The sequence below is a fragment of the Corvus moneduloides genome, chromosome 1, assembly GCF_009650955.1.
Source record: "Corvus moneduloides isolate bCorMon1 chromosome 1, bCorMon1.pri, whole genome shotgun sequence".
Taxonomy (NCBI): domain Eukaryota; kingdom Metazoa; phylum Chordata; class Aves; order Passeriformes; family Corvidae; genus Corvus; species Corvus moneduloides.
In genome coordinates, this window is record NC_045476.1 from 48,933,462 (window position 1) to 48,961,382 (window position 27,921).

General features: G+C 36.9%; 1 protein-coding gene across 2 annotated transcripts in view; it reads left to right on the plus strand.

Moving 5' to 3' along the window:
- Positions 1–27,396, plus strand: part of SKAP2 (src kinase associated phosphoprotein 2) — a 120,357-nt gene extending 92,961 nt beyond the window's left edge. Inside the window, exons 10-13 of one of the 2 annotated variants that reach the window (XM_032109254.1) lie at positions 9,769–9,852; positions 14,849–14,961; positions 24,469–24,570; positions 24,968–27,396. In XM_032109254.1, coding sequence (XP_031965145.1) covers positions 9,769–9,852; positions 14,849–14,961; positions 24,469–24,561 — 290 coding nt within the window. In that variant the 3' untranslated portion in view covers positions 24,562–24,570; positions 24,968–27,396. The remainder of the gene's footprint in view (positions 1–9,768; positions 9,853–14,848; positions 14,962–24,468; positions 24,571–24,967) is intronic. The other variant, XM_032109262.1, reaches the window with a different exon arrangement.
- The last annotated feature ends 525 nt before the right edge of the window (positions 27,397–27,921 follow it).

Below are 27,921 nucleotides of genomic sequence, written 5' to 3' on the forward strand. Positions count from 1 at the left end.
TTCAGAAATGGCTTTTAAATTTAAGACTTGCTGCTGATCAATGATTATGAGAAACTTTACTTGACATTTACAGACTTTTTCTATCATATACATTTAAACTTGAGAAATATAATTGCTGTACATAGTTGTCACATAACACTATAGTACAGAGTTATACAGTATAGATTAGTTAATTGAATATTTGATTGCTAAATGTATTTATGTTGGGAACTATTTATAATTTCTATGTAGATTTTAATAGCCACCACATTTATTTTAGTGAAACATTTTAACAATAAGGTTTATAAAATGTCATGTTGAACACTTAAACTATTTACATAGCTAAGAGCTATTACAGGTTGAGACAACAAACAAATTTATTTTAGTTACAGTGAATTCATATAAATCTTTATTGCGTTTATAAGAATATACTATGTACATGCCACACGTATTTAGGCCCACAATCTCTACCACAGATTCCTGTTAACCTACAACAGAACCATGAAATAAACTTAAAAATTGTTGTTTGTTTTGTCCCTTTGAGACACTGATTTGCCTTCTGTCCAATAATTGGAACTATTTATTTTTGTTAGGGTGAGGAGGAACAGAGAAGGGAGCATTTTTTGTTAATCGGCTAAATAATTAGATGAGCATGTAGAAACATTAAACCCCAAAAGCTTTTCCTCTACATTGTTGAGACCTGTTAAGGGTAGTGTCATAAAATATTTTATTCTTTCTTTAAATGTTTAAGTATGGATTTAGGTAGGATGCCTATTGCCTCAATTTGGTATGCCAAAATTGAGGCTTTAGGAACAATTTTAGAAGTGGAGCCAAAATTGTGCTGTTGTTGAAATATAACATGAAACTTTATCTTCAGAGATGCTTCCGTTCAAGTGGGGAAGTTGTTATCTACTATCTTGATCAAAAAAGTAAAGGTAAGATTTAAAAAAGTACCTAGTAAAACTTAGGAAATTTGTAATGAGCTGGATTTTGAAGTCACTTGTGAAATTTTCACCTTCTTTGATGGCCCACCAGATAGTTTTTTGATTTCTGAGTTTAATATATTCTGACCAGTCCACTCCGCATATAGGATCAGACAAGATACTTGATTTCTGACAAAAAAATCCCCAAAATAGTGACTTCATTTCTAAATACAAAGTGTCTGTGAATACAAAAACAGGAAATCAATGAATGAGTTTCTGGAAGTGGATCTCTATAATTTCTTTTATTCTTCATTATAATCATTGTGTGCATATCCACAATGAACTTGCTTGTGATGACCTTTATCTTTTCTCTTGAGAAGAATTACTATTATCAGGTCTTTCTTCATGAGGAAATAAAAAGGTCAGTACAAACCCCATCCCTTATTTCTATGCAGTGCACATTGCACTTTGGCATATTGTTATTGAATTTTATTAAGAATAATTAGATAATTTTGTCAAATAAATTTTAATATTCTAAAATTAGGCATTCTAAATGGTCTTCCCTGGTAGGCACTCCTGCTTTTTCTGCCTTTTTTCTACCTCCTTTCCTCCCCAGCTTGCTGTTGGTGTAACTGAGATTTGACATGCTTCTCTTCCTCCTAATTCTGTCAGACTAGTAATTTTTTCCTACTTGAACTTTGAATTGAGAAGCTCTTGATTCTTTTGCATTTATGTTATTAAAAAAAATAAGAGAGAGAACGTAGAGTATGTAAAAAGATTGGGTTTGGTTTGGTTTGAATCAGAGATTTTAGAGTATTTGTTGTTTGGAGGACTAGTGCAAGGAACTGGCCAACTAAGTTGAATTGAGCTGTCACTCAAAACATGACTGAAGATTGCTTATTTGCAAGGAGAGCTCCAAGCAGGAAGCTGAGTTCATGAAATCTTTATATATTCATAACTAGAACTGGGAATTGCCTGTACCTCTGTGGATTATTCAGTTGTCCTAGTGAATATATTTTGTTCAGTCGTTGAGATGACTGAGAATAATTTTCCTCCCATTTTGATAGCTGTTTTCTTAAAACCTGAAGGGCTTCGTGAAGCCCTGGAAACAGCAACTTTCATACTAACAGCTTCTGTGTTTGGCAAATGTACAAAATTATGGAGTCTGAAGAGGATGTTGGCTGTGGCTACAGAATGGGGCAAAGGCAGGCAAGCAAAGGTACTGGAATACTTGGTACTGGGAAAAGGAAAGAAAAAGAAAGAGGAAGGGTGTTAACGTATATTCAGGTCTCAGCAAGTAGAAGAGTTAAGTAAAGCAAAGCATTCTCCTAGATTTCCTGAAAACTGGTAAAAGGCTGCACAGTAGAGTGAGAAGATCCACTTTGCAGCAACTGTGGATGACCTTGCCATCAATGCTTGGGGGGTTTTTTGTGTGAGAGAAGCTGTTTTTCCTCCAGAGATGTGTTCTTTGATCACTTGTTGCTTGTTTTTTCCCATAAAATAGTGAGAGGCCATAAAGTATCTTCCAGCTTTTAAAACCATGATTTTTCAATCTGTCATGCTACTATAGTTCATGTGGATGGCTGTGTGGTAATACAGGAGAAACGTGGTGTCTTTTTCACAAACATATTTAGAAAGAGATACCTTTTTCCCCTCAAATTTGGAATGAGTTCTCCAAATGTACTCATTTCTCTCTACTACTTCTCTCTGTTATTATTCTTCACAGCAATAGTTACATGATCTAAATGACGTTATTCTGTTCAACACTAGAGAATAGCAGCTGTAAAGTGTTTGCTATTTGTCCTTAGTGGGACTGGAAAGTTTTTGATTTACTTTACTCTTTAGTTTAGCAAATGCTATAACTCCAAAATACTTTTCTTAGGAAGGGGATGTTGTATCTGCTTTTTGGTTTTGGTTAAGCCAGACCATTACATATGCTAAGATTCCCTGGGTGGTGCCACAGAAAGGTTGTTTTTTCTCCAGAAAATGTCTAAATTACAGTCCAGTATTCCCATGTCACTTCCTCTCCTTCTCTTGCAGCAATGATCATGAGTTAATTTACAACAAAATCTACTAACCTTTTCTGTAAGGATGATAAGGTAACTTTCCCAAGGTCTTCTCAATAGGAGGCAGGGCTTCACTTTTAGCTGAGATGGCCAGTTTAGTTATTCAGATTGCTTAGACAACTGGGAGTAACAGTGTGGTGCACAGTAGCACCTTTTAGAGATACAAGGAGTGCAACTGAGGGGAAAAAAGTACAGGATTTCTCAAGGAATACAGGAAGCCTCACATCTGGGGACTTGGCAAGATCTGGAGAAAACTGAGTAATTTGAGCTAATCCTGTTCTAGAAAGTCATTAGCTTCAGCTGTCTCATATGTGAGCTATTAAAATGCACAGGCTGTTTTAAACTGCTGCTGAACAGCTTAGTGTGGAGTACCAAAAGAGGCCAACTGCTGTTTCCTAGAAACCTGTTCTATCTTTCTGAGTTAGAGCAGGGTGTTAGACGGAGTAATTTCCAAAAGTCCCACCTCTCCCAAAGTATTTAGTTATTCTAGCTTTCTCACTTTGTAAAGCCAGTCCTACTTATTCAAGGCCATTGAGAAGTTAGGGCATTGTTAATATTAATAGCAGAGTTCTGTTACTGTCTACTGGTTGGGAAGAGTGGTGTGTATATTTAACCTCACTTTCGAATTTAGATAGTGGTTATTTTCAAAGAGCTGGTTAAAACTTGTGCAAAAGTGTTAGCTGGAGGTCCCATCCAGTTTAGATGGTGGTATATTTGAATGAAACCTTTTGCCTCCCTCTTGGAATTAGACTTGGATCACTTGTGTTGGAAGAAATTTGGGTTAGGAATTGGCATGGGTTGTCCTCAACTAAAACTGAAACATCTCAGTATGCATATTATTTTTCTTTAAGATGTATTTTTATATTGTTCATAACCCAGAGAGCTCTTTTGGTATTCTTTTGGAATACAATTCTGTATTGCCTGTTTCCCATCATATTTCTGAACTCAGTTATGGATGCTAAAAAAGGTAGCAGAGAAATTTTCCTGCTTGCCTCCTGTGAAAGTCTTCATTCTCACGCAAACCAGCTGAGAAACAGTTTGCTGTTTTGTAAACCAAGACTTTATCTCACAAGTGCAAACTTGTTTTGCGTGGCCTTGTTATGGTACACCGAAGAAAATATTTTGAAATAGGTGTTAACACTGTTCAGGCAATCACTCTGGGAGGTGGATGGTCAAGCACCCAATGATGTTAAGCCACTCTTGTGAATCAAGTTGTATAAATGAGGTGGTAATTAATTAAATAATTCCATTCTATCCTGGACCCGAATTCTGTGTTGTTCTTAGCGCTGTCCCTCCGGACAACAGCCACACTCAGTGATGACCATTTAGTCAGATGCAACTTCTGCTTCTGCTGACATATGTTGATGTCATCTTGTCTGCAATCCCAGTGTTTAGCCTGTGTTTGGGTGACCCGTTTCTATCATTCTGCTTGTGTTGTGGAAATTGGTTTTTTTTACACTCAAGTTTGCCATGCAAGAATACAACTTTCTTGTTTGAGCTGTTGGGTGGTAACTAGCTGACCCATAGAAGTAGCAATAAAATGTCCTCTTTTCTGTCATGGTAAAAAATTCTTACATTTATAAATCTTTTCTCTAGTAGCCAACTTGTTTCCCACTTCCTTCACTGTCCTGGAGACATTTTCATTCTCAAACAATGCACTATTGTACAGTCAGGTGGAGCTTTAATAAAACAAGAGTTTGTCTCCCCCTCTCTGCTCACACCATGGCTAGACAATAGCACCTTCAGCAGCCTTTTCCAAACTGTTTCATTGTTTACAGAGTACACCAGGCTGCTAATGGGAATGCAGGGTGAGGTGAAATGTCAAGAAGTTGTGTGTAAATCTTCCAGCAATCTGCCATGTCCCAGAGGAGCTGGGGGAAAGGGACCGATCTTCGGGAATATTGAAGGATTATCAAAGTTGGAGTTTTGCTAATTGCATTTGAAGATCTCTTCATACAGAGAGATCTCTCTCATATATAATAGGTGGATGTGGAGTCTAAAAGAAGATAACAGAAATGAAAATTTCTGCCATTATAAATACACACACCAAGGCAAGTAAGCCTACTGGATTTTCTATCAAGCTACTTAGGCTAAAACCCTGTAAGAGTTTGGATGAAATGTACAGGCCTGTACAGGTGAGAATGCTGCAGAGGACCCCATCCCCAGTGCTGGGGAGCACTGACCTCAGGTAAGGCAATTTGCTGGCCCTGCATAAAACAGGGCATTAATACTTATTCCTTTGACCCAGATGGTCACTAGCCCTCACCACAAATGCTAGCAGAAGGTGTCAGTTTGGCCAAATTATATAAACAATCTTGTTCTTAAATTTTGTGCATTTATTGCTGCTTCTCTGGAAATATTAAATGTTTCTCTGAACGAATACTCTTGTTTTTAAAAAAGCCAGTTCTTGCTAATTTTTTTTAAAAAATTACATAGCTGGGTTGATTTATGTTTTGTATTAGAGTAATAATCCATCTGTTATGGAGGTGGGTCAATTCATAAGATTATAAATTTGGGAGAGAAAAGGTCTTGACTCTTTCCCATGGTGAGCATTTATTTGGGTTCAAAAGTTCTTGTTTGCATTTGTGCAGAATCATTATATGGTAGCAAAAAAGCAGTGTGGAGGAGTAATACTATTGGTGTCAACATACCATTATTTCTTTTGCTTTTTCTTGGGGAAAACAGTGTAGACCTGTGATATTCAGTGTCAGTAGAGTTCATGTACACACCTGGTTTTTTGCATGCATCTGTCCTCCTTGCCAAGTACAATAGTAAAGACACTGCGTAGTTTTTGTAATTGATTATTTAATAACCCAAGTGTTTTTGTGGGGGTCTGTCTTACAAGACTTGTTTGTATGCTTATAACCTTCTGACACTACAGTGAGATTTCAAATGAAGAGACATGAATGCGCATAACAAGTGTGTGATTGCTTGTATCATTATGAAATAGATGAAAAATTAGTTCACTGCAGTAGTTTTTATCTGAACTGATCAAAACATCTTCCAGTGGTGTTGCTAACAATATGTGATCGGAATAATAACTTCACTTGTTGTTCTGTTCCATGCTGCAGCCGAGAGGCGTGTAAATACAAGCTGCTTATTTGCAAGAAGCTTCCAGATTTGCAATATGATTGCTATGGAAACCACACAATGAAAAGCTTATAACCATCTGTGTGGTTTCGTAGATTTTGCTGCATAGCTTAGCTGGTTTTGTTTACTGTAATCAAAGCATTGAATAGAATATATTAACTCACAAACTGGGATTATTCAAGGTGTAAACTAGTATTGTGCAATGACAAAGTGTCAGAAACTAGAAGACAATAGAATATCAAATAATTATGGCATTAAATTAGAGACTAATGTAAAAAGATGGGTTAGGCAACATGTTAGTAGAGGAAACTGCTAAATTTATGCATATTTATCATGGAGATGGCACATTCCATGGGAGGAATGCACTGTTCAAGCCAAACTCTTACCCATTTTATACTCAAGTAGTCCAATCTATTTTCCTTTCTCTCTTTAAGAAAAAGAAATGGAAAGAAAAAACATTAATGGGTTAATGTAAAAAACCTCAGCAAGTATAGAATTCATTGTTCACTTTTTAAATTTTGTAGATGGTAGAATCATATGTGATTGGGTGATTATTTTTCTGTTTTTTCTTCAAGCTGCAAATCGAATAAGTAAATTATTTTCAACAGCTTTCATGGACTAACTGAAAAAAACCTTTAACAAGTATAGTTAGTTCCTTGTTGCATTGTCATAAGAGTTCTGTAGGTTGTTTGCTGTTATGGTGTCTTAAGTATCAGCATAGTATGGAACATAATCTGTATCTCAGGGGTTTTTAAGATCTACAGCTCTGGAAGAGTTCACTGGTTTGATTAGTGTAGATTAGTCTCATTTTGACACAGTGAGAAGGTGGAAAAGAGTATTTTCTCACTGCAGTGATAATGATGGTGTGAAGATGATGTACAGAGGAAAAACTGGAATAGGTTATTTTAAAGGTATGCATGACTCCTTACACACAGGATCTTAAAAAAGCCAGAAGTATTTCTACTGTATTTTTTAATTTCATTTTTCATTTTTTGGCTCTATGCTATGTTGCAACACAAACTTAAGCATGTTGCATCAGACTGCAGCTGTAATTCCTGAGGTAATCGAGGTTGCTGTGTTTAAAGGACACCACATGCACTTAGTTACTGCTTCAGGCCATAATACTAGAAAACATGAGAAAGAACCACAGGTTCTTTTTTAATATCCTAAATCAAGCCTACTACAACTGCTCCACTCTGAGCATGATTGCATTAGCAAGAACCATTTGCAACAGATTCATAAAGCACAGGTTTGTGCCAAGGACCTGATGTTTGTTGTGTATTTCAGAGGAGGTTTCCTACGGAGTCACTTCAGCCTGGTACCATGGGATGAATGCCCATTAGCAGCTGGACCATGTCCAGCATGCTTCTGGACTGCCTCTTCCAGTCTAATTGTACTTGAAACTTTGTCCTTTCTGTGACAACTCTGTAATGTAAAGCAAGGTGGGATGAGTGGGGATTGTTGAGATCCAAACCAGTATGCAAATATGGACAGTTTTGCTTGAATTTGGCACCTTTTGGAATTCAAAGAGCTTTGATTCAGACATTTTCATGTCTTCAGATGTCGATCTGGTGAACTCTTGTTTCTAGGAAATAAATTTTTCAGGAGAATGCATATATTCTAAATTTTTTCCATGAAATCGCAATGAAATCTACATGTATTCAGCTGTACCTTATGAAAAAATCTCTTCAAACCTCTCCTGCTGCTTTTAATGTTGAGATACCCTCTACTTGAGTCAGTCCTCAGTTTAAACTAGTCTGATGACCATGACAAGTGATAGAGTTAAAATCCATAGGACATTGAATGCAACAACTGATTTAGGTCCAAACATTCAGTAACATGTAATATCACCATCTGTTTAATCAAAAAATAATATAATACGGTGTGTGTTGGATGAAGGTGGGTTTTTCTGGGAAAAGGGAGCAATTCTAGAAAATGTGACTAATGCTGGAATACTAGTGCCTGTACTCGTGTAACCATGGTAGGGAACCCACAGAATGACAGTGCTGCTCTGGACAGCACAGAAGGATGCATTTTTGCCATTTATGCTCCAATTGTGAGTTCTTAAAATAAACAAATGAGCATACTTGGAAATATGTGACAAGTATTAATGCCAAGTAGGGAATACATTTGGAACATCTGAATGCAGTACATAGAGTGTTTTGTGTGTACTGCAGCTTCCAATTTCTCCTGTTCTATTGCTGGGCTTTTTTTTTCCTGTTCTTTCCCCGCACCTTGGCTTAAAAAATAGTTTATATTCATCTTGACCAGATTTTTAACCGGTCAAGATTCAGAGAACAAAAAAATCTTGTTGGCTTAGTAGGGCAGAATTTCAAAGCTTTTTGTAGAGTGAATCTTATGATGTAATATTTGTAGGACTGTGTATAGAGGTTAGCAGCAATTATGCGTATGCATTTCAACAGGTCTACTCTTGTGCTTTAAACATCTGCTTTAATGTTTGCAGGAACAGTCTTGTGGATAGATTAAATTTTTACAAGGCTAAAACTCCTTTGAACTCTTGATATAAAATTCACTCTTTGTCAAAGTAAATGGGCAATTACATAAAAGTTGCACAATGAGGAACATTTTAAATGCTCTGAGTGCTTTATCTGTTGTTTGTCATTAGTAAAATATCAAAATTAGTTGCTGAAATGTGTATCTTAAAAAGAAGCTTGACTATCTGTATAAGATGTGATGAGTAGCAAAGCCAGATAGTTTAAATGTATTAAAAGTCCAGTTCTTCTTTGAGAAGTGGGTTTATCAATATACTATTTCCTCATTCAGTACAGCAGCTTTGTCACTTTTGATATACTGTAAATGCCAGGATAAATTTGTTTCTACTTCCTTATGAACCTAAAGACAGGATTCAGCTAGAAGTTTGTTCCCCTGTTTTATGTCATCAGCAGAATTGTTGACTGGGAAATGTGAGGAGCAGATCTGGTGTCCCTGTACTGAGTGGAGTGTGGATTTACTCAAGTGAGGGTCTGGACATGAGAGAGTTCCATGTCTGTACCAGACAGGGAGTATGGGAGCACATCCTTTGAAATTGCCTGTGGGGATTTCAGTGTTCCAAGCCTGCTAGCCAGAAAACATGCTTCAGAGCTGATCACTGCCAGGTTTTCTCTTTTCTTGTCTCCTAAACTTGCAGTAAGTAATTTGATAGAGTCTGGGTTGCTTAAAACCGTGGTCAGGCACAGTGGGCAGGAGCAGTGAAGGGCATGGTATCTGTAGTGGCTGTGTTCCCATTCTGCAGGTGTTGAGCTACTGTGTCTGTAGGACAGTGTTGAAGGTTCTCTGCCTTTGTTGCATACTGCTCTCTAGAACTGAGTTATTGCATGGGCTGGGGATACATTTTCACACCTTGGTTTCCTTTCCTTTATCCTTTTCTGGCAAGAAATGTATGCAGCAGAAGAGGACCCTCATTCTAATTGTCTCGGAATGACTGAAAATCAGCAAACTGCAGCTCTATATGACTGCATTCAGACCAGAGTGAAAAGGGAAACAGATGTTCCCAACTGAGATTTTGAAAGAAAGCTCTTGGAGTGTTTGGATGGGTGGCGGAAACCACAGAAATAACAATGTTCCAACTTCTATATAAGTGCAAAATAGTAAACAAGGCTTACAGTCTGGAAATATAGAGTATGTCTTTCAGGCTGATGTGGGCTGTAATTCCTGTCAGCTGAAGTGTCCCTTCATAATTTCACTTGCAGTTATGTGTTTTGCAGAGGAACGTCTTTCTTCAAAAGCTGAAGTGCCAAGCAAAGAGAGCCAGGAGGAAGTTGCCACTGCTTCAGGTAATTAAAACCTTTCCTCTTTATTTTGCATATGCACTTTCTTTTTACCATTATTTTCTTGTCTATTCCATTTGCTGCTTTAAAATAATGTTTTTATAGCTCTGTAAAGCTGTCTTTTTAACCTGGGTATGTGATGGCAGCAAAACTGCTTAAGCACCACTTAGGATGCATGAAAACCACTTGAGAAGGATTTATAAAGTAAGCCAATTTATACAAGGTATTCCTTCCTGAATTACTTTGTAATGACTCAATTAGCTTTCATTTCTGCACAAAGGAGATTTAGTTGCATAAATTAGCTTATCATCATTGAGGAAGTGTCACTGCTAAAGGACAGTTTATAGATACAACATGCAGTTGCTGTCAAACCTATAAGAATGTAATATAGACATCTGTGTATACTTTGTGCTTGAGCAGAACAGACTTCTGCCATTCAGAGACTAACAGGGGACAACAAGTTGCCCAAGGGACTGGCAATGTAGACGTCTCTGAAAAGGTCAACTTGACACAGGCTCTGACAATCGACCCAAAGCTCTGTCTTCTTTGATAAAAATCAGATAAACTTAAGACCACTAATTGATCTGCAGCCTGTTTAAATGTTGGCCATGCATATCTTCATTGCATATGATTACCAGAGAAAGCAAATGAATTGGGTAAGAAATGCCAGAGTCCAGTGACAGCAGCATAAAAATTGGAAAAGGACACAAATGCCCAGAAAGGCTGTGAAGGATATTGTCTCAGCTTTAGCTTGGCAAACCGCCCTGGTGCTAATTATCTCTGGGACTGGAAAAATAACTGCATACACCATGTAAAGTCACATAGCCAGACAACTTTTCTTGATAGAAAGGTATTTCCAGTTATGCTTAAAAACAATATAGTTTTGTGCTTCAAGGGCACAGACCTTTAGATAAACTATTGGTGATTTGACACAGCAAGTAGAGAAGACTCACTTCTTATCAGACCTTACACCTTTCTGAGATCTGCTGCATTGTAACTGTGACCTGCACTGACATGCAATCTGGCTCTCCTTCCCCCATCGTACATAATGCACATAATTCTTTCAGGGCTGTCAAGGAAGGGGTGGGCAAGAAGAGTTCCTTTAGGAAGTAGCTCTGCAGTGCTCTTCCTGTTGCAACATGTGGAGAGGAAACAGAGGCCTGATTTCCTGACCCATACAGGAAAGCAGGGACAGGTTGCTGTGAGGAGTCTTGGGTTGCTTTTCTTGGACAGGAAACAAGAGCCAAGCCATCAGATGCTGTTAGCATTGTGCTCTGCTAAAAACATGTGTAAAACAACATGACTCATTACAGCCTTAATATTTAGTACTCATTTAGACATTACTGTAATTACAGGAGTGTGTTGTCATAATGGAGCGTGGGGTCAATCCAATTACAAAGTTGCCGACAGTATTGGTTTTTTTCATGAATGTACCTTCCTGAAGTTCTAATTGGTCATACTTCTAAGGAATCAAAACTTTAGCATCTGCATATCTGAAAAATTTTAACTGCTATAAGAATAGCCTTATCAGTCTTACTAGTATTTGTGCAATGTCATTGAAAATACCATAGCAGTTCCCCCAGATGTCAGGTTCATTTCAAGCAATAGTTTTGTGATCTGATCTTACATAGTTCACTATTTAACACTGGAAATTTGTTTGACTTTTAGGGCTGAGCTGACATGAGTATTTCTGATAGGCATCACATCATAAATAACTGACATGACTTGAGAATATTTTATGATTTTCCATACAAACAGCGCATACATTCTTAAGTTTAATTTATTACCTAGCTTTACTAAACCTGAACTCACAGAAAATATTCTGCAAATTGTCTGTGAGCTCAAGCTGATTAGTGCAAAAATTTTTGGGTTTTTTCCTACTCTTTTCTTGCCCTGACATATTTCTACTTCAATTAACTTTCAGACTTGAGTTCTTTTTATTCTGTTGTTCTTAATGCTAACTCCTGCTGCTAAAAAACTTTACATTAAATTGCTAGTGACCTAGTAATTTAAAAATACCAAAGCATTGAAGAGTTTCAGTTATATAATATGGCTTGCTGGGTCTTTTTTGTTATGACTGTCTACCCATTTTCATTTCCACAATCACTATTTCAATAAGTGTCATGTTTTCTGCCTTATCAGTGTAAATATGTTGATTTTAGGGTAACTAAGGAACAGCAGGAGAAGGAAAGTGAGAAAGATTTAACCAAACATCTTGGAATAGATTAGAATTTGAGTCCAAATAAATACACTACAGTTGTTTTGCCCTTATTTTTTAACTTTTCTGCCCTGTGGGATAAAGGGCAAGTAAGTAACAGGCATTTTTTGAAGTTTAGGGCATCATCAGAACTAAAAAATAACTGTGTTCTTTCACAGGGTTTCTCAAACTGAAGGGGACCAAAGTAAGAATGAGTGGGCTTGTGTTTTGCAGCCTTTTTTTTTAATTCTGTGCCTGTGTTTGTAAGCACTATGAATCATTTTATGAAGCGTTTTTCACTTTATACATATAAAGTCTGAAGTTACGTTTAAAATTGTCTTTTATGTGTATGTAGTTGCCCTTACAGAATTTGGAGAAACTTGTGCTGGAGGGCATGAGAGGGGATTTTGAATTTGAAATTAATGTTTCTTGGAAGACCAGCATAGTTGTCCATAAACTTACGCCGCCAATTTCTTTCCCTGTTTTTTGTTTCTGTGCTCCAATATACCAATATATTGGTATATATTTTTCTGAAAAATGTGAACCTATCTTAAAAAAGAACCCTATCTCATGTTGAATTCACAAATGACAGCACAGAGCCATGGTTAGTCTTTGGTCAGTATCTTCACTGTTGCAATAAGCTTATTTTAAAATGCATCTTTTCCAGTGTGTTCACATTGTTAGTTGGGTTGCTTTCCACTTTAAGACTTAATTAAATGCTCACGATGAACATAAAAGGAGAGATATGTCTCACCCGCTGTTGGGTCTCTTCTGTTGCAACTTACTTTAGTGTTAACAGGAGTTACTTCAGGCACATAAAGGTAAGAGCAGAACTCAAAGTGGTAAAGGTCAGTGTGAAAAGTCATGATTTCTTTCAGTGATGTTCTAAAGAAGTAAAAGTCCTGATTAATGTATTTTAAATGAGATCAATAAGCCAACTGATGAAAGATTTGAGAGGTGGGATATACCAAAATAGTTCTTTTGTTTTTTTGCTCATGTGGACTTACATTATCTTTTATGACTCAGAGTTGTGAACTGTGATCAGTACAGTAAAAAATGACCGAGGAGAGATTCTGATTTAATATTTATTTCAAATTAATTTCATTCTAACCTGTGTTACTGTTTATTGTCTAATGCTGAATTGGTGAATAATGAGGTCAAAACAGGAAGGGCCAAAATTTGGAGGTGCAACAATTCAAACTGATTATGCCTTCATGTTGAAATGATTATGTCTGTGCATTTTTAAATAACCAAATCTCTTATTTCTGAATGATTGTGAGCGTTCATATGGGTATCAATTGTTGCTTTTGGGGTGAGGACAGAAGAATTTGGGCCCTGGCAGCCAGAACGCCCCCTAGTGCTGCGCAGCAAGTTGTAGCTCCTAATCAGCAGTTTATGGAAAATTAAATGGTGGGTGACTGGCATAGCAGCTTTGAATTCAAGATTGTGAATATTTAGCCTTATGACAGTATTGCCACCCAAACAAGATAGCACAGAACACAGACTGAATTGAAGATAGAGAAAACAAGCTCTTCTTGCTCATACAGAGAATATTAAAATTCAAATCTAAGTATTTGCCAAAATAGAGAAGAACACAGGTTGAATACTGCTATTTTTTTATAGTGTGATACTTTCTACCTCTTGATACTTGATATTTTAGCAGGATTTTTTTGGTAATAAAATGAACCAATCATGGTTAAATTGTAAACTATAAATGATGGTGTAGAGTGCTAATGACATGCAAATGTAACTGGTGTATGTTGGAATAACCAGCAAGCCTGCAGTTCAAGAATCATATAACAAAACTAAGATGACAGCCTTGATCCAGCCAGTTCAGTGATATTTATGTTATCAGAATTAGAAGATAGCTTTCCAGTGATGTAAATTATTAGTACATATACATTCTGTCTGGTTAGTGTATACATAATGTAACCGGTCATCTTAGTGGTATTGCTTACATTCTTTTTGCATTAACTCATCACACTCCATTCTCATGGAATTAAAAACAGGAAATAGTTTGCAGTGCAACAGAAGCACCCAGTGTATTTAACTGTGTGTGAGCGCTGTGTTTCAATAGATGTACTCTGTATTGTAAATGTATGACAAAGCATTTATTACTGTGTTATTGCCGTATTACAGAGCAAAGAGTGCTAAATAATCAATCAGTTAATGGCCTGTATGGCAGCTTGAACACAGCACATCCATTGTGCTTATGCTGTTAGAAGGATGAGTTTATGACTGTAGTGTAGTTGCACGTTTAGCCAGAGCTTAATGTCCTAAACTGGAGCTGACACAAATATTTTTGAAATGCAGCTTCAGCAACAGTTTCCAAGTTCTCCGATATTTCAGAAGGAAGAATCAAGGATTATCTCAAAGGTTCTCAGAGAAGCTATTTAATTTTGTTGGAACAGGAGAGGGAGGGGGAGTGTATCACAAAATACTTTAGCTTCCTTTTACTGATCATTATTAATTATATTCTAGCAGTTTTATCAGTTTCAAGTTGGGATACATATATGGCTTGCTAGAAATATACTGGTAGAGGAAAACTAGCTGCTTTAAGTTGCAGCTGAAAAATGCTTTGAAAACCTGTAGCTACATGTCTCTCAGTGATGCAACTTGCCAGTGAAAGGCTTGCACAGTAAACTTAATTTTCACTTGCTTTCATGGCAGGAAGGGGCCGTTTCTAAAAAGAGGAATAAGAAATGTGTGCTAATAAATTGCTTTGTTCTCTCTGGAGATTTAAAGAGTAACTTTAGTTATCCTCAATCTCGATTGTTTTGTAATTAGATGCTGTTTTCTTTGCAGATAGCGAAAATACCGATTATGCCAATTTCTATCAAGGTTTGTGGGACTGCACAGGAGATGAAACCGATGAGTTGACGTTTAAACGTGGTGACGTTATCTACATTATCAGCAAGGTATGAGACACTACTGGGGCTACATGGTTGTAAAAAGAAAGCCATGGCAGAAGGGTACATTCCCACAGTTCTATAGGGGGAAATTGGCACTCCCTTTCAGATCCTTTGTTTGCAATCAGATATTCACTGCAATTAATTATTTTGTCAAATGAACTATAATCTCAATTAAAACATAGCCATATAACAGGAATTAACTTTAAAGCATGTTTATTTCCTTGTTAAATCTTGGCTACCATTTGTTAACTGACTTAACAGGAGACAATGTGCTTTCTGCTTGTAGAAGTTAACCTTGTAGAATTTTAAGTTATCTTGTATGTTATGTTTTTTGTTTCCTGTTTTATATTCCTGACTGCTGATTCGGACTTTTTTGGGATCTTGCTACAGAAGATGGTTTGTTTTTTTGAACTATGCTTTCATCTTCGTATGTATATTGGTACTATTCTGACAGCTCAGATTACGAATTTGTTTGCTCTGACAGACTTGGGCATTTTTTACTACTTTTCTGTTTGCAAAGTAAATGAGAAATGTAATTCCTCTCATCTGAATTGGCACTAAGCAGAAGAAGTATGAAGTTTTACTCTATATTAATGTTGGTGAATTTTCAGATTTTCCCTTAAGCTCCCCAACAAAAACAAAACATCTGTTAAAATATATATGTCATGGTCCATTGAAGTCTACTTCTGAACAATTAATCAAGGGAAATTTCTATTTTCCCCACATATTAGAAAAAAAAGCAGAGCTTTTAAAGTTCTCATTGAAAACACCCTACGTTTTAAAATATGTGTAGAATATATATCTAATTGCTGTTCAGTGTAATTAGTACAAAAAATACTGTAGGTCACTGAAATACAGGTGCAGGTGCATGAAAGCTAAAGGTATCTGTTTGTCTCAGTTTCAAAATCTTAAGTTTTGTCACAATTGCTTTAAACCATCTGTGATACCTTTATATTCTGGATAATAAATGTAACAGCTTCTGTTTTAAATAAATTTAAGATTTATGGATAGAAGGATAGTCCTATATAAAAATATAGAAGATGTATTACTAATATTAATTTGACCATGTATGTCTTTTGAGGTATTTCATTGTCACTTAAACTAATAACCGAATTGCATTACTAAAGGCTGAATAAGGCTTGTGGATTGGGCAAACTTTCAAGAAGTTATTCAGCGCTGAAGAATTGTACTAATTTAAAATAACCACCTCTTCCCCCTCTCACTCCCCCCATAAACCCATGAGCGAATGGATTCCACTGTGCGAGTTTGGCCTCTTTGGGGGTTGTGCTCTTTGGGTACATTATGGGGACAATAAAATCTTAATCTCCAGCTTGTAGGTGAAAAAAATTGCTTGCTACTCCTTCCCCAAAAGAGTGAGAAATTTCATTTAAAAAATGGAGCAAAATAGAAAAACAGTAGCTTAAGCTGTCCTCTGTATATCAACTGTCCTGTTGCCATGCCGTGATTAATCCGTAATCGGTCCTTGAAACAGGCTTGCTGCTGCTCCAGATATATAGAGCCTCTCTCTATGGGAATGATTTCTACTCCAAAACACAGCCCAGAAAAGCCAGCCCTGTTTCACTTAAAGATTGGTACAGCTTTTTCAGAAAAATGAGTGTTGGCCCCTACTGTCAGCTTGGAATTTAGGGTCCTTGGAGGGGAAAGTGCTAGAGAATTATCTATCTTAACCCTCCACTTGATTCAGTTTCAAGGTCTAATCATTTATGAGCTCTTTGTCCGGTAAGTGAAAATATAACCAAAGCAAAAGTGAGCCTAACCATCCCGAAGTGGGTCAAGACTTTCCTTCTAAAATATTTCCTGATCCGCTACATTAATACTTGGATTTTGTGGCAGGAATCCGAGGCAATTTTTTTATTTTTTCACACCATCTAGTGGTCGAAAATGAGAGATGCAGGTACTGACAGGGGGGCGATGTGTATGCATCTAAAATGGTGTCATAAATTCAGCTTCAGCTGAACCTAGCTGTGGCTTTATTGCCTTTCTATCATATGTCAGCCAGGAACATTACTCTTGAAAATCACATTTTGCTGATAAGGAAGTAAGTATGGGTATAGCAGTGTTATAGTAGGAAGGGTGAAGCATTAACAAAATATCGAGCATATTTGTGCAACATGTAATAGTTCTTTGTTTTACAGTGAAATATAAATGGTATAGCCTGCTCTGATGAACGTGATAAGATAGATATTCATCTCTCCCAGCAATAGTTATGCCAAAGCAATATATGTTTACCAGCTTTTCTCATACCTGTATAGAAATTAGGGGGAAAGCAATTATTTGTTTCCAAGAAATGAGATCATTTGTACAAGTAATTTTGAACCAGTTTAGCAAATTCAGGCATTTATAGAATTTAAATAAAGCAAGAGGAGCAGTATGTTACATGTAAGTTTCTAGGTAAATGTCTCTTAGACAAATGAGCATGGTTTCAGTTTGGCAGTGTTTACTTCCTAAAATAGCTAAGTATTTTGCAAAGACAAATCTCCAGAATTTGCTTTAAAATGAGCATCAAAACGCAGTGTTACTGCAATGAGCATGAGCACATACTCTGACAACAGAGATACCTATGCCTGACTAGTGCAGTTACTGTAGAAAAGCATGTTTTTCTTGTTTTAAAGGTGTATTCAAAAACTATTTAAGCTATTACCTGAATATTTATGTCAGTTGTGGCTTTTGTGTGGCAGCAGTCCTGTGGGCTTTTACAAAAGACCCCAAAAACCTCACAACTTTTTTCTAGGTTTTTCTACCTAGTTTTCCTCAAAAGTTGAGTTTTTAATCTGAGCAGAATTAACAAAACTATCACAATAGTACTTGTTAACTTTATTTAAAAACATAGTTAGCATTTCAGATTAATTGATCAATGTATCTGTACAGATATACTATTACTATTATTTTAATTTATAATATTCTTGAATATTCAAGTGGCTTTTATCACTTATGCTATGAATGATGTGAACTTTCAGAAAACTATATACTCTTATTCCATTATGCAATAAAAAAATATAGCTGTACTGATAAAGAGACTTGTTAATAACATTTCTTAGTTAATACTGACTGTTAGAAACTCAATACTTTGGAGTCCTGTTTTCTAAAAGGATGATTGCTCTTAACTCCTGCTCATTTATGGGCTTGCCTTTGCTTTCAAGACCATGTGATAAATGGGAAAACAGACCACAGTATAGCAATCATTTTTATAAACCTTCCATAGCTCTACTCAAGAAATCAATTTCCAGAAACAAAGATAACTGTGGATGGAGGTAGTTCTATTTTTCTTTACCTAAGTTTTGTGTGCACAATTTATGCAAGTGCAACACTTGCAGTACTTGTTTGTTTGCTTTAGGTGTATGTTTTGTGTTATGAAGTTCCATAGTTTCATCAGCCAAATGCAAGTAATAGTGAAAATTTACCTCAATATGTTAGTAGGCACCTGCATAGTAGAATTACTGACATTTCTTAACATTAAACTAATTTAATACACTTCCTATTTATATTTGTATTAAAAGAGCAAATAATACTTCAAAATCAGAAATCATATCCTTAACTGGAATTCTCCTTAATCGTTATTATTTCCTTGCACGCCAGTGCTGCTCACTCTGGTATTTATGATCATGGAAATCTCATCTATGACAACCTTTTGCTCTAGAATTTTTCATGAAAGTAGAGTGTTAACTTGGTGCTTAGATTATCCTATATTTAGAGAGGTTTTTAGACAGTAGGTTTCAAGTGTGGCAGATTTTTGTTCTTTCAATACAATAAATGTTAAAATGCTCACATCTCAACCTGTATTTTTTGCCTAGTAAAAAGACAAAGAATCTCCACAGCTCATATTACTGCTTATGAAATAAAGTGCAACTTAACAATGCAGCTGTTTCAGAATCACCGTGAACATTTTGTCCACTATCTGTATAATCTTAATAAAATGTATTTATTTGGTATTTTTTCCAGAAGATATGAAAGACATACTAAAATCCTGAGTGTTTTATTTTGTCAGATTGTTTTTTGGCTGATCATACTGAGATCCGTAACTGCTATTCCATGGCCATACTGCCTGTGGCTCCCCTAGCAAATAGGGAGTACCAGTAGGAGCGGATTTGCAGAGTGGAACACTTAGTGCTTGAGGCCCCGGTGTCCACACCATGCTTTCTCAAACCTGTTTGATGTCCAAAGAGGTCTAGCCTGGTTTTGTGGAATGAGAACACATTAATGGTTGGAGCATGCTCAAGTGCATCTTTCATTTTAGCTTCATCTGAAAAAAATGTAGTGTGTGTGCTCTGAGACTGATGCTCTGCAAAGGGAGCCACTGGGGGGTAGGTGGGAGCTTTGGGAGGTTCACTTCTGGTGCTTCTGATCAAAACAGAAATGCAATGCTAAGTTGTACATTACCCATTTCCTGGCTTGTTTATTCTTTATGGGTGGGGCTGGGAGAACAATAAGTACATGTCTAAACAAAATAGTGAAGGCCTTTAAACAGAGGGTTGGTTAGAACTAATGCAAAGCAACTGTAGCTCTGTTGGTTTGCATACTGATAGTATGTAAGCCTTTACCTATCAGATCAGAAAAAAAATTGGCCATGTGTCATCTAATGGAAAATAAAATGGCCTTTCTATTGTTCCAAGGCATTTTCTGGGGACAGTTTTGGTTCAGAATTCAGTCTGCTTACTGTGATTTATATTGGAAATCTTTAATTGCTGTATATTTTCTCTCATGTCATCGTGAGAAATAAAACCTAATAACGCAATCATACAATAAATCTGGTGCTTATATTTTTAAAGATGACCATTTTATTGCTGTCTTAAAACAACTCTACTACCTGTGAAGAAGTCTCATTCAGTTATTTAGGACATTTGTCATTCTCTGCTTTTAGAGAAAATGCTCTTCTGTGCCAAAACTGCTCCCTAGTTGATAGTGTATCATTCAACAATTACACCAAAGGAAGTTCTAAAACTTTTTAGCTAGTATGAATCTCCTGGATGAATTGGAGATGTTTTAAAATATTATCGTGCTAAAATTGCACCCTAGGATATTCTTTGAAAAAAATTTATTCCTGCTTCTGACACATTTAGCTTGATAGTAGAGGTTACTTATTTTAACCCCAAACAAGGCTATAGATATGTTTTGCTTCTCAATTTTAAAGTTTGCAGGTATTCAGCTCATAAGTTAGTATTACTCACAGTGCCACTAGAAGAAAGGAGGAGAAAAATCTTGAATTCACATACTTCAGTTGTATTTTTAAAAATACCACTCCATTTTTTCTTCAAGGCATTGAAACACAATGATAATTTTCAGCAACTTCTTTTTAACACCAAACAAATAAAAAAACCCACACCACAAACACAAAAAACCATACCATATGTATTCAACTACGGAGACTAATTGTACAAGAACTAGATGTTCTCAACTTTTGCTGAAGTCAGTAGAAGTTTACATGGTGCAAAGCATCTGGAGAATCTCATTTAGGCAGAGGAACTTTTGCTACCTTTAGAAAAGTTTGCTTTGGAAATCCTCAAGTAAAAACATTTTCTCTTTTTGTATGTCAAAATATCAAAATTCTCTTCTGTAGAGGACTAAAATCTTGGATTTAAATGGTATCGGTAGAAAACAGGTAGTGTATTGCTAGCTATTGCATTTTCCCCAAGTACAAAAGGTTTTATGATCAGGGTCTCATGAAGTCATGGGTACATAGACATCAGTGCAGTGAAATTGGTGGGATGGGGACAAGGAGAAGCATTTGCTTGCAGTGTGTTCAGTTGAGAGCATTTAAGGAACATGTAAACCCTGATGGGATTTTTACCCCCTGCTATCTAGCATGCTGTACAGAGAGTGTTTTACCAGCATGTTAAATGTTAAGTCATAACCTGTTCTTTGCTGCCCTGTGAAATTACTTCACTTTGGTTAATAAATTCTGCTGGGGAAAAAAAATAATCCACTCCATGGCAGTGGAAATGCAGAAGTAGCTTAGAAAGCATTTGGTCATTTGTTAAGGTTGTTGTTTCATATTATTTGGCATAGTACATTCCATTGCCCTGGTGCTTGTCTTCCGGTGGTGGGAAGGGTAGTGGTGGCCCCCTCCTCCCCGCGGCCCTGCTAACATTGCCTGGTATGGCAAATGTGCTCCCCGTCACATGGCAGAGCATGGCCGCACACTTGTGCATTCTCCTCATTGCAGGCGGCTGGATCTGGCCCTGCCCCCCTCTCCTATCCCTCTGTTTGCCTTGGAGCAATTCATTTTGCAGTTATTGAATTTCTTTGGAGAGTTATTTTCATACAGCGGAGCATCACAGCACCTCTGGATCTTGATAGCGTTTCTACATAAGGAGAAAGAAGCTTTGTGTTAGTAATTACCTAACATTGTCAGGAGCTGACTGCAGGCCTCTTTCTAGTGATAACAGAATAACCACATAATGTAGCTTTATAGCACATGATTAATAGAAAATAATTACACATCCTACAAAGGGATGCAATATTTCTTATAAATTGACTACAATGGTTTCCTGTAGATTAAAGGACTCTTCATTATTTTATCAGTCCTTCTGAAGTATAGTCGCTTGCCTATGTTAGCAGTGATATTAAGAGCTGAATGCAGTGAGGGATACCAGATGGTAAACCCAGTGGTACCTGAGATCTGAAGCTGATGCTTGTAAAAGCACAGTGCTTCCCAACTTTTTTATTCGTATAAAACTTCTAACTGTATTCATATCCTTCTGCATATTAATCATTATTTCCCACAAATGTGGACTGTAGGCTTTTATTCTACACATCTTAAGCAGCAGTAATAGACATATGGACCTCACAACAGCAGTGTATTAATGAAATTATATTGCTGCGAAGGAGTTTATAATTGATAACATTGATAGAGACAATACATCAATTTGGATTTTATGTCTGACTTCAAGAGAAGACTAGGGGGGCTGCTTATCTGCCTCACTAGTTCAGCACTCTTTCATGGTACTGAGGATAGGAAGGAGGGGTTAGGAGTTAAAAGAGAAATGTCTGTACTTTAATCAGTTTAAAAGGGAGTGCTATCTAATTATTCTAAAACCAGAGATTAAGGTTTTATGTTCCTGGTAACCAGGTATCTGCATTATATTTTTGTTCAGACTTCTACAGACTGCAGATAGTTTAATTTGGATTCATGTTGCTCTTGAGACCCATACAAAGAATAGTAATGTAAAGTAAAAGCTTCTGTGTTGCAATATTGTCTGTATGGTATAATGGTTGCAGTGAATCCTTAAATTAGTTTACCAGTCTGTTACATCAACATTGATTTCATCTTCTCACTTAGCTTCATGGCAGAGCAGTAAGTGGTGTATTAGTAAGTAGTAAAACCCAGAAAGTTTTCAAAACAGCAGCATGCTTTTAATTTTAATTTGAGCTATCTGAATTATTTCTTTAAAAACAATTGTTTCTAAGTCCATGTAGTGTTGCTAAGTGGAACATTTTCAATGGATAATGTAATCCACAGGCTTTTTTTGTGCCATTTGTCATATGCAGTTTAATGACTGCTTAACTGAGCCACTTCCCTCATTTCATGTATTGTTTGTTTTTTTGGCTGATGTCTAGCAAAACTTGCTTAATCACTCTTGTCAGTCACTGTGTGAATTCCATGTAGCAGCTTAAAATCTTTTGTTGCTTTCTCTTGGAGAGATTTATTGCTGAGATTCCAGTAGTATACGTGAGTGCTGCTCCTTTCAGCAATTTCCCACTTCAGTCTTGAAATCCAGTTTGTATATTTAAACAGTGTATTGTGAGACAGAGGATAGATTTTTAAACAGGCTGATCTGGAAGATTATAAACCTCAGTGTCAGGGTATTGTTTCGCCTTTAAGGATTTGGGGTGTAATGTGAAGCCCCATGGGAAAGGTTATTAACTTCTGTGGAGAGCAGTGTGCACTGAAGATCGGGTTCAGATGCCCCTAGACTTTCAAGACCAAACCCATCCCCAGCAGTCTGCTTTGGAGTAGAAGGGGGAAGAAGGTGGAATTATTTTTGCAGCTTTCTTGTTCGCATGTTCACATAATAAATGAAGTTTTTCCTGCTGTTTTTTAAGTGGATTTCCTTTAAATCACACTTACTGCCGTATTTCATGCATAGTAGGATAGAATCTTTTAAATCACCAATTCACTGTTAAGAGAAGGAAGAAAATGTTTAATTGAAGGTTAGTGTTCACCCTTCCACAATTAGAAAATATAAAACTGTGTGTGTGCCTGCATGCAAGCATTAAAAAAAAAAAAAAAAAAGGCGAAAGGCAAAGAAAAAAGAAAAAAAGCCCATATGAAAGCGGGCCATCGTAGTTAAGCACAGAGAGAGCCGAGTACACTAAGCACCTCATAGGACCCCAGAGAACTCTTGACCAGGCAAAATATGCCAGCAGCAAATCATTATAGCTCGGGCTTTAATGAAACTCCATTAACCCTTAAGCTCCACTTGGCTATTTATAACCAAAAAACTTTACCTACAGTTCAAAATAGTAGCTTCATCTCAGTAGGACCAGTAATTCAAAATCCTAGAGCTTTTTGCTCTTCTCATCAGAAGAGCAGTGTCGCAGGAAGCAGATGTTGCTTATCAGCAATACTATGTATTTTGTACTTTGCATATTTGTTCCAAAGTAATTTCTATCTTACTAATCATTCAGTTTTGAGTAGGGTCTCTGTTTTAATACTTCATTTGTAACTCAATATATGTGTGTGTGCAATTCCAGCTGTTAAAATTTATTGAACCATTTTTTAGGATTGATCTTAAAATATTTATCTCATAGGAAAAAAATAAATTATATACCACAATATGCAGTAATTACATATCATTATTACATTATTTTATTTTCACAATAATTATATACCACAATACCACAATATTCTGACTTGGTACTGCTTTTGGAAGATATTATTTCTTTAAACTATTATAATTCATTTTATTTCATATTTATCTCACTAAGCCTAAACATATTTGAAACAGGAGTGCATTAGTCATCTGTCAGCAATATGAGATCTGCTGTAGAATTTTCTGCAAGCATAGAGCAATAGTAGACTTTGTCCATAGAAAGATATTATGTATTAGATATATAGTGTTCCCTTCACATTTGAGTGAAGTAGTTTTTAAAATAAGTTGATGGTAAGTTTCTTAGAGTTTAGCTTGTGATACTAAAAGAATCCCTGTGGATTGTTATATGTCAACGTTTTGCAATGAGATTTTAATTACAAAGATAAGGTTTTTGTGTTTGTGATGAATAGAGGATAAGAACGTCGGCTATTTTTAGTAGGTGTTAGAGAAGCATGGCCATAATTAAGAAATTTTCTTGAGTATGCCTGGCCTTTTCAAAATTTAGCTTCTGCCTTTGCCTAACTGCATGTGAATGCCTATAACAAAAAGATAAAATGTTTTAATTTTCAGTTGAAATTATTATAACTGTATATAAGAGAAAGCATCCATAAGGAGTTGCATACAAAACTCTATTGCATTTATATCAGACTAAAGGTTAATACTGCCTATTGTTTTCAATTAGGAGTACAATAGATTTGGCTGGTGGGTAGGAGAAATGAAGGGAACCATTGGCCTGGTGCCTAAAGCCTACATAATGGAGATGTATGATATTTGAGAGGCCTGGGTAAGTACATTTTAATCCAATCTTCTGTAATGGCTTATATGTTCCCTTGTTCTCTGTTTCATAAGTATGTCTTTCCTGGAACCTTTGTAGAAGTCCTGTTAAAATAAAGATTATGGCAAAATATATTGAAGGTTCAATTGAAGTACCTTTTTTCCTGGGATTCTATATGAAATATTAGACCACAGGGTACAAAAGACGATATATTTAATAACTGTTCCTTTTCCAGATTAAAAATAAAATTGGTGTTGTTTCTATTTAGTTTTGTTACTTTAGTAATATGTCTATATCCGTCTGTGCAGAAGACTGTGGAAGGGGATAGATATTTGGACTGGGTTTGAATGCATGTTTGAGGTTTTTTGGTTAATGATGAACTTTCAACTTCCCTCTCCCTAATCAGGAGAAATCTGCACTTGAAATGAAGAGTGGTATGCAGCTGCAGTTTACAGACCCAGCCTCTGGAAGAAGATTCTGCTGTACATGTTTTGTGGTTTCAGCCAATGTAGTCAGATCCTCGCCTTGCGTATATTAAACATTATAAACTGTAACTGATCATAACTTTACGGAAATGTTCTTCTTAGCCACTTTTTATAGAATTGTAATGCTAGGAAATTAAATAGATGGTAATTAACATATGGGGCACAAGCAGCCATACAGTGCCTGTTGCTCTTTTTCTAACATATTAGCAGCACTCTGTATAGCTGTAGGTTTATGTTCTTTCAGGGAATTTTTCCATCTTTTCCTGTTTTGCAGATTCAGAAAAATTAAGCAGAGCTTCGAGAGTAAACTGCTGCTCAATTCATGCATACATTAACCTTTTAATGCTCACTGTACATCTTGTGCAGTTTCATCAGAAAGTTGAGGGAAATTTATGTATAATATTTCATGTCTTCAAGGTATTCTGTTTCCAAATGTTTTTAAGTTATGCTTTAGCCAGTGATTTATTTTTCTCATATGTTTAGTATTGTATTGTTAATTACTATTTTGTTGACACACAATGAAGACTTGATTCTTTTGCTGGTGTAATAAATTGGCCTGTGTGGTAATACTGCCCTGATACCATTCTGACTTGGACATCGTAATTCTATGAAAGTTTGTGAAAATATATTAACCCCCACAATTTTTGCTAAGTCAACATGAGCTAAATTGCAGGTAAAAATATTTTTCTCCATGGTAGTGTGAAATATTTTATCTGTACCTTACAGATACTTTTGCAGAGTCAAATCTGGATACCTTGCTGGTATGTGGAATTCTGATACAGGCTGTGCAATGGAGATCTTCACCCTATGTAGATGAGCAACAGCTACCTGCATTGCATTCTTGTGTAAAAGCCAGAACTTTGTGTCTAAAAATATTGGTTGAAACATAAAAGAGTACACTAAAATACTACCACTTGTGGACAAGTGGTTGGGCAAGTCTGAGTTAATACTTTACATGCTCTTCTTTTGGAGATGTGCTTTACCATTAGCGTGCAAGATGAACTGTTTTGGATCCTCCCAGACAGTTGATTTGTGAGACCCTTAATCTGCCAACAAGGCAGGTCAGGCCAGTCTGTGAGTTGCTGAGCCTATGCAGGTCCCTGTGTAGTTGTTTGTGCTGTTTATGCTTCAGGCGGACCCTGGGAACACTCTGGGTTAAAAGGAAACATTAGTCTGAACTTGGAATTTGGATCCTTTCAGTAAACTAAGATGCTGTGCTCTATGTTAGCTAGTGTATGGTGCTTGCTGGTACACTGAATGCTAATAGGCGTCAAACGGGATGGAGTTTTGTTGTAATTTTTTAAAGAGATAGTCATTGGAATTGATTCTGTGCGTTATCAGCCAAGCATTAAAATGATAGATTATAGTCTTCAGATCTTTCACTACTTTAATTTGTCAAGCGTACTGGTGGATTGTGTACAGAATGTGAAGCGTTAATAGCGGGGCTGGAAACGCTCCTTCTCCCTTGTTAACATGGCAGCGCCATAAAACTGCCCACCAGAGTGGCATTTTATTAATTACAGAATTCCGAATCCCACCACCACCACCAAGTACTTTTTAGGGAATAAACCCTCCCCCACGTCCTGAGACGCGGTGCCGTGGCTCGGCGCTCGCTGTGGGCCCGGCCCGCTGCGGGGTGCGGGGCGCGGGGCGGCCCCGGCCCGGCCCTTGCGCTGCGCGGCCGCGGCGCTGGGTGGCAGCAGCTTTTCGTGGGACGGGCGGAGGCGGATCGCGGTCTCGTCTCTGGCCCCTTCCCCCTCCGCGCTGTCCCGCGCCGTTTCTGCCGATTTTCCAGGAGAGGGAGTCCTTACCCAAGCGATGAGGGGCAGGGCTGCTCGGCGCGGCCTCTCCTGGGTGGTGACAGCCAGAGAAATCAAGTAGCTTTTGTCTGTAGTTCTTTTTTAGGGCTTCCCCCTTCTTAGTACTTACTGCCAGCGGAGAGTAAATAAACTGCCTTAAATTCAAAACGTAAAAGATGTCCTGAAACTCACTGTAAATATGTCAGAATAAACCAGCAACGGACCATGGATGAATGGTTTACTTTATATCTGTGCAAATACCATAACCTTTTTTGGCTAAGAAAATCTCAGTTAATACAACTTAAACAAAACTCGGGTAGAAGATGCTAATCGCTTCATTTTCTTTGTTCACTTGGATTGTGCTTGCCTGTCTGTGAACAGCAAGAGAGCAAATTTTTAAAAGGTGATTGTAACTCTCACATTGTACAGCGTTTTACTTGATTATTTGCTGTGTTCTGGATTTGTATGGTACTGCCATTAGATCTTATAATAATGTTCTACTCTGCAAATTTTTAAGGTTCAAATAAAGTTTAATTGTTTGCAAACTGTTATGATGCTAATAATTCAACAGCCTGCTGTGTTACTAATGAAATTACTTTGTTATGATTAATTTGGAAAATAGTGTGTTGATTGTAGTAATTAAGCACAACAAGGTGAAGTAAATGATTCTAATGCCATCTGGCCTCCAGACTGAATGAAGAAATGAAATGGGGCTGTCATTTGAATTTATTCAGAGAAGTAAGGGTAATACAAATGCTTTTTATAGCAGAGGCACCCGGATATAATCATGCCACTCTGTAGTATCGTTTCATGTACTTCTGTATACGGATAACTGGTTCACGTATTTTTCCAGCATCTCGTTAGGATATACCTCTTTGTGCATACTGCTGCTAATTACATGTACTGATGGCAGCGTATGCACGAGTTCTTCTATCAAAAAGATGTATGGGTAAGATTTAGAGAAGTGATATGCCTCAGCTTACCTTTTGCTCCCCTATTAAGGATAAAAACTTTCTGTGACTGGAATTAAGCTGAAAGTGAATGCTAATTAAGATCCCATTCTAAATTCAAAGCCA